The sequence below is a fragment of the Emiliania huxleyi genome (genome assembly GCF_000372725.1).
Source record: "Emiliania huxleyi CCMP1516 unplaced genomic scaffold EMIHUscaffold_96, whole genome shotgun sequence".
NCBI lineage: Eukaryota > Haptophyta > Isochrysidales > Noelaerhabdaceae > Emiliania > Emiliania huxleyi.
The window spans coordinates 1-7,186 of record NW_005194878.1 but is presented as its reverse complement, the minus strand read 5'-3'; the positions used below and the strand labels follow the sequence as shown (position 1 = coordinate 7,186).

Sequence of the window (7,186 nt, the reverse complement as noted above, 5' to 3'; positions counted from 1 at the left end):
CGGCGTCTCCCCATCTCTCCCCATCTCTCCCCATATCTCCCCATATCTCCCCATATCTCCCGCACTGGTCGCTCGAGGTTCCACATCGCCCCATCTCTCCCCATCTCTCCCCATATCTCCCCATATCTCCCGCACGGCTCGCTCGAGGTTCCACATCGCCCCATCTCTCCCCATCTCTCCCCATCTCTCCCCATATCTCCCGCACGGCTCGCTCGAGGTTCCACATCGCCCCATCTCTTCCCATATCTCCCCATATCTCCCCATATCTCCCCATATCTCCCGCACGGCTCGCTCGAGGTTCCACATCGCCCCATCTCTCCCCATATCTCCCCATATCTCCCCATATCTCCCCATATCTCCCGCACGGGTCGCTCGAGGTTCCACATCGCCCCATATCTCCCCATATCTCCCCATATCTCCCGAACGGTTCGCTCGAGGTCCCACATCGCCCCATATCTCCCCATATCTCCCCATATCTCCCCATATCTCCCCATATCTCCCGAACGGTTCGCTCGAGGTCCCACATCGCCCCATCTCTCCCCATATCTCCCCATATCTCCCCATATGTTCGCACAAGGTCCCACATCGCCCCATATCGCCCCATATCTCCCCATATCTCCCCATATCTCCCCATATCTCCCCATATGTCCCCACATGGTCCCACATCGTCCCATATCTCCCCATATCTCCCCATATCTCCCCATATCTCCCCATATGTTCCCACATGGTCCCACATCGTCCCATATCGCCCCATATCTCCCCATATCTCCCCATATCTCCCCAAATGTCCCCACATGGTCCCACATGGATCCCATATCTCCCCATATCTCCCCATATCTCCCCATATCTCCCCATATCTCCCGCCCGGACCGGCAACACACACAGGTGCTCCTCCGCCGTTCCGCCGCGAGCAGCGACACAAAGACGCCCGCGATCTGCGCGCTGCAGCAGCTGCTCACCGCGCCGGCGCTCGCGACCGCGCCGGCGGTCGCGGCGGCGGCGGCCGAGGAGGCCAGCTGCCGTGCGGCGCTCGCCCTCGGCACTCTGGCTCACGGCGATGTGGAGACGCAGGCGCTCTGCGCCGGCCTCGACTTGCCCTCTGCGCTAGACGGCGTGGGCGGCGGCGGCGCTAGCGCGCGTCAGCGCGAGTGCGTGGCGAGCGCACGCGCGGCCCTCGTTGGGTGCTGAGACCTAGGTTGGTTGGCGGGGGCGCGGACGGCCCGTTTGCGTATGCGTGCGGAGCGAGAGACGTGTGAGTGTTGTGCGCGAGCGACGGCGCGCCTTGCGGTGTGGCCACCAATTACGCTTGTTTCGTGTGCCCCGTGCGGCGTGCGTGACGCTTTGCCTTTGGTGTTGGAGAGAGTTTTCTCTGTTCTGTGGACTCGTGCGATAAATAAGCAAAAAAAATTGCTTTTATCCTGCGAAAGACACTATACTCTCCCCCTCCCGTCACTCGTCCCCCTAGGCGTGGCGCGCCTCTCCCCCAGCTCTCGGTAACTGCACGAGGCTACCGAGTACCGTGGGCCTCGCCTGCGCGCTGGGGGTTCCCTGCCCTGTTGGGAAGCCTAAGGCTAAGCTCTTTGTGCCATCAGAGGCAGCACACCGATAGCTAGATACACACGAGTATGAATCGATATTTACGATATGCTTACTGCACGATGTTCATTTTCTCAACCCACACGGACACGTGAGTTGCGACGGTGTCACACGAGTGCATCGCCTCAATGCACCCGCAGTCCTCTCCTTCAACCTTGCTGAAGTAGATGGTGTAGATGCTGAAGTAGACGCCGTGAATCGCTTCGCGACACGACGGTGAGATGTGCGCGCCCTCTTCGACATCCCCCGTCACTTCGACACCAGGAATTCCGCCTGCCGTCGTCTTCTCGACGAGCTCATCTGTCTTCTTCGCGCGAGCGAGGCCCGCCGCTGTGAGACCCGTGGCCTCGCGCACGCCGTGCCGCACCGTCTCCACTAGCGAGGCGAGGCAGTCGACGACAGCGGCGCGCGCGCTCGCCTCGTCCGCGAAACAGCTGTACGAGCCGAGGTCCTTGTCCAAGCCCTTGACGGCGAAGAGCTCGTCTTTCACGTACTGGACGGCCTCCTCCTCTGTGCCACCGCACGTCTCGATCTCGTTGAGGCCTTCGTAATCCCACCCGTCGATTTTTGTCTCGCGCGTCCATCGAACAATGTACACATTCGACGACGCGGTCCTGCTGGCCTTTGTCGCCGGCGCGTTGGGCTTTGCTTGTGGCGAGCGGCGTTTCATGATGTCCGGGAGAGAATAAAAAGAAAATTTACAGGACGCCCGGCTCGGCGATCCAGTGCTTGCCGCCATCGCCCGCGTCGGTTCGTGCCCGCATGCGCGCCCTCGTCACTCCTGAGGGCATTTCGCCTGTGATTCTCGTGCCACGCGGTGCTCCCCCCCCCCCCCGGCGGGTCAGCGAGCCCGACAACTTGACGAGGCACCGCCGCCAATGCACAACACGTCACCCGGACGGCGCTCGACTCGAAACAGTGTTTCCGAGTGCCATAGCGGCGCGACCGGTGACAGTCATCAACAACGCAGGTACCGCCGCCACCGCGAGATCCTCACCAGCGCTGGCCGTAAGACTGCATGGGGCCACTACGGCTCGTACGAGCTCTTCTCTGGTCTGTCCGCCGAGCCGCGAGGCGTGATGGTCCTCAAGCTGACCGAGGCGCGATCCTCTCCCTCCCATCCCGGAGTTCAGCCGTGACCCCGACTCCCTCCCTCGCCGCACACACACGCACAGGCGTGTGGCGCGAGGCCGCCCTGCGACTGGTGCCCCAGCTTCGGAGCCGCCATCTTTGGCGGCCTCATCTTCGACGAGGTGAGGCTGAGCCGGCTTGTCTGCTTTTTCCGCCTCTCACACATCGCGGCCTCTACACGCCGCGGCCTCTCTCCCTCTCGCAGGGCTCCGACCTCTCCGAGGCTGCGCTGCCCTGGCGCGAGGGGCGGCGGTGCACCTTCCACGCGGCCGCGAGCGGCGCCCTCACATCGGACGACCTCGCAAAAAAGAAAAACGACGCGAGTAGGCTCGCCTTCTACGGCGACAAATTAAATTAGTTTAATTAATTAACAACTAATTAATGACCTCGCACGACGCGAGTAGGCTCGCCTTCTACGGCGACAGCATCACTGTCGGCTGGGGCGCCGGTCGAGCAGATCGACCCAACCGCGAGCACCGAAGAGACAGATCGACCCACCGCGCTGCCTTCACCTCGCCGCCGCCCCCGCCCGGCCACCTTCTTTGAGCGGCCTGTCCGAAGGCGCGACCCTGCCGCGACCCGCAGGCGTTAGAGGCGGGGGCGACGACCGCGTGTGCGACGACGGGGAGGACCACGGCGCCGCTTGGGGGGTGGTGCTCTCGCGCATGTGCCACGCCGTAGATGCCGAGCGTGTGTCGGGGTGCAGGCCACACGGTAGGCGCAGCACGCGCTCTCGGGTGATCTCGGGTGATCTCGGGTGGTCTCGGGTGATCTCGAGTGATCTCGCGGAAGGCCACACGGTAGGCGCAACACGCGCGTCCCACTGCACACTGAGCCCTGGTCTGACGCGCAGGGGGGTGGGGCATTGAGACCGGTCATGAATGAGTGCGCGACACGCATGTTGCGAGCAGCGTTGTTGATGTTCTGCGCGTCGCCACAGACGGCGGCGCGCGAGAGCTGTTGCGAGTGGTGCTGGGCGAAGCCACGGGCGCTGCCGGAGGCGGTGCGGTCGACGGCGCTCGGGCTCACATGAAAACGAATGTGAAGGGAAAGTGAGAGTGAAACCGATTCGCTCGGTTTCCATGTATGTGAAATCACGAACCCTGCCCGCCACAGTCTCTATGCCATCACCCACAGATCATCGTGTGAGAACTAATTATGTCAAGCCGCCACCCGGCAAGAAGAAAGGTACGCGAAGTGATCAAGGCTCTTGGCCAACTGAAACGATCTTACACGGCACCAAAATACACGTTACACGACGTCTCAGCGACGTCCTAGGTCCTACGAACCGTGGGCATGGATGTGCATAAGGTGTCCAACAATTCCACACCGGCGAGTGTGCATCAAAGTTCAGACCCCGCAGCCGTGTCCAATACCACTACTTCGGGCAGGCCATTGCTCTGTCTGCAACCAATTCCCCCTTTCCCAGCGCCCACCGACCACTGCCTGTTGTGTAAATTCCATCCCATCCTGAAACTTGTGCAAATGCGCACATCTCATTTTTCATCCACGATGCGTGCGCCGGCGTCTGAGGTTCCAAAAAAAGGTCAAGTCCGAAGATCAGACCCCTGAGAAATGTGGTACTTGCGCGAGGGGAGCTCGATAGACTTGAGGGGCCAGGATACGCCGCGAGGAGGACGGAGTTGCGCCGAAAGGCGAAAGAAGCCGCGAGATCAAGGGACCGGCAGGCGGCGGCGCCGCAGGACGAGGCAGAAGAGAACGACGCGACAGAGGAGGAAGTGACAAGGGAGAGAACGACGAGAGTGGGACGGCCGCGAGGTGGCATGAAGGTTGCAGCGAGAAGCGGCGAGAGACTGCGAAAAGAGATACGAAGAAGCAGACTCCCCAGGGTGGGCGACGGCTAGCGCATCACACTCCTCTCCTTAAAATCCCTGTGTGGTGACGGCGTGCCGTTCTCCCATCCCTCCCTTGGGTTGTCTGTTTTCTTTCTTTCTTTAAATGAATTATGGTAGTGAGAGACTGCTGGTGAGCAACAACAAACAACTGTTGTTTGGTATTGCTAAAAATCTCTCTCTCTCTCTCTGGTGAGAAGCCGGAGGAAGGTCGCTAGTCGAGAGAGATCGCCAGTGGAATAGGGAGTCCACCGTGCTGCGAGCCTGTCGCTGTCCCTTGTTAGGGTGCCCACAGGACCCAAAAAAGAAAAGAAAAAAGAAATGGGCCACCCCCGATCGCAGCACTTCGTGTTGGAGAGTCGAGATATTGAGAGTGTGACTAGTAGGGAGGGACGCTGGGGATTCTCAAAGGTATGTATGTAACTAGTGAGAGGACTCGAGATTTGTTCGAGATTGGGGCAGAGCGAGTGGGAGAATTCGGCGGGCGAAATGCGGCGGTTTGGATGCGTCCCCTTGGGACGACCTGTTGGGACGACCTGTTGGGACGACCTGTGGCAGCGACCGATGCCGTCACCGGACGCGGCGGCGAGGCACACGGGCGCCGGCGTGGCGCGTCGGCAGGCCCACCACGAGCGGATGCGCGACGAGCGCGCTCGGGAAGCGGCCGCGGGCGACGCGGAGTTTCCGCCGGAGGACGACGCGGTCGAGATGGCGAGCGCCGCCCAGCTGCTGGACAGCGTGGCGGAGGTGGGCCCGAACTACACCCTGCTGCGCAGCAAGGAGACGAAGGCGAAGCGGCGGAAGCGACAGCGCGAGGATGCCAGGGCGGCGCTCGACGGCCACACTGTCCTGTCCACCGGATCGCGCCTCGAGATCTTCTGCGACAGTGAGCGGTGGTACCCTGCGACCGTCATGGCGCGGGAGGAGGACGGGGACGGACGGATCGTGCACGAGGTCGAGTACGACGGCTACCCGGATCGGCGGTGGTGGCACATGCTGGACGACGAGCGGTGGCGCGCCGTCCCAGAGCAGGCCGGCGCAGGCGCAGGCGGCGCTGCCGCAGACGGGGATGGGGATGCGGCGATGGACCGCGCGGACGGCCAGCATGGCGCCCGTGCCGCGGGCGCCGCCGAGGCGGCCGAGGTGCGGCCGGCGCCGCCTCCTGTGCGCCGGGGTGTGCGGCGCAGCGCGCTGGCGGACGCCCTCGAGGCGGAGGATGACGAGCGGCAGGAGGAGGCCGCGTGCGGCGATGGGCGGCCGATGCTAGCGCTACCCTTGGAATGGCCGGATCCAGCCTTAAAAGTACGAGATCGCGCGCGCTTCACGCACAGCACCGCCTGTTCTCCGCGGCTGTGTGACGACGCGTGCCGTGTACCAGCAGAGTTGGGCGCGCGCGGCGCGCCGGCGCCCGCGAGGGAAGGCGCGGGTGCAGCGGCCGGCGGCGGCCGTACCGCCCGCCAGCCGGCGCAGCAGCGGCCACAGCGCAGCGGCCGCCGGCGCAGCAGCCAGAGCAGCCGGTGCGCGCCTTGCGAGGCGAGTACTGCCGCCCGGCAGCCTTGAGGCGGCCGGGCGGCAGTACTCGTTCGAACTTTGCGAGCCGTGCGCGCGCCGAGGCGCCCGCGGCGCGCGCCCGCCCGGCTGCCAGTAGGAGGCGGCGCAAATATGGCCTATAGTACAGCCCTTGAGGAGGAGGAAGAGGCTGGCTGGCAGTGCTGTATGCCGCCGAGGGGCAGTTTTGGGGTGCTGTCCCCATCCCAGGGGGCTGCAGAAGGCGTCCGCAGCCGGGACAACCCGCCCCCCCCGCCGAGGCCGGTCGAAGCCCACTTGGGCACAGCCATGAGGAGTCCTCTTGGTGCTCCTGGCGGCCGTTGGAATGGCGAGCGCGCGCCGATGGGGGGGGGGGGTCTTGCTTGCTCCACACCGAGCGCCAGCGGTCCGGACCGGCGTGCCCAATGAGGGGTGGCCTGCACAAGGTCTGTGCCGCGGGCGCTCGGCGCCAAGTGCAGTGTCACGCTCGCGCTGGAGCGGGACACAATGGGGAACCCTCGTTTCCTAGTCACTCGGTCCCCCAACGGAAGAGGCCTCGCTCCTATACCTATTGGAACACTCCAACATCAGATTTGCCGCGTGCGTCCCTTTTTGAGTCGGAAAGCTATTTTCTTTTGGGTCCTGTGGGCACCCTACAGTCCCCGTGCCCAGTGCCGTGCCGAGAATTCTTTCAAAAATTCGTGCTTCAAAACCGAGCGTCCATGACGTCCAGCAGGTGCACCTGCCCGCCCCGCCTTGCCTTGGGCGCGTGTTGTCCCTTGCGCGAGCGTGCCCGGCTATTTCGCCCCACATCTCATGCGCTGCAGCGCGCTCGTGCCTGTTCCCGCCGTGCTGCGACCGCCTCGCCAGCGGCTCCTTCCCAGGCTCGGCAACGCGAATCTTGCGCACACCCGGATGCAACAGTGACCGCCATCCATGCCTACTGCGCTCCCGCGACGCCCGAAGCGACCCGCGCCCCGCTCATCCCATCTTATGCTGACGCTCGTCCGCCGTCGCCTGCGCGCACTGCAGATCGAAAACAAGGTGGGACGCGAAGCCGGAGACGCAATGAGCGCGGA

The 7,186-nt window shown here is 63.7% G+C and overlaps 2 protein-coding genes across 2 annotated transcripts; both read left to right on the top strand.

Annotated features, from left to right (window-relative positions):
• Positions 1–2,358: 2,358 nt before the first annotated feature.
• EMIHUDRAFT_221269 (hypothetical protein) lies at positions 2,359–3,949 on the top strand (the record flags this gene model as incomplete). The annotated part of the gene is made up of 7 exons (XM_005756566.1): positions 2,359–2,394; positions 2,586–2,678; positions 2,772–2,849; positions 2,933–3,050; positions 3,313–3,441; positions 3,668–3,779; positions 3,934–3,949. 7 exons carry the CDS (start codon positions 2,359–2,361, stop codon positions 3,947–3,949), a joined length of 582 nt encoding a protein of 193 aa, XP_005756623.1.
• Positions 3,950–5,144: 1,195 nt separating this feature from the next.
• Positions 5,145–5,938, top strand: EMIHUDRAFT_221268 (hypothetical protein; the record flags this gene model as incomplete). Its single annotated transcript, XM_005756565.1, has 3 exons — positions 5,145–5,590; positions 5,768–5,882; positions 5,912–5,938. 3 exons carry the CDS (start codon positions 5,145–5,147, stop codon positions 5,936–5,938), a joined length of 588 nt encoding a protein of 195 aa, XP_005756622.1.
• Positions 5,939–7,186: the final 1,248 nt, after the last annotated feature.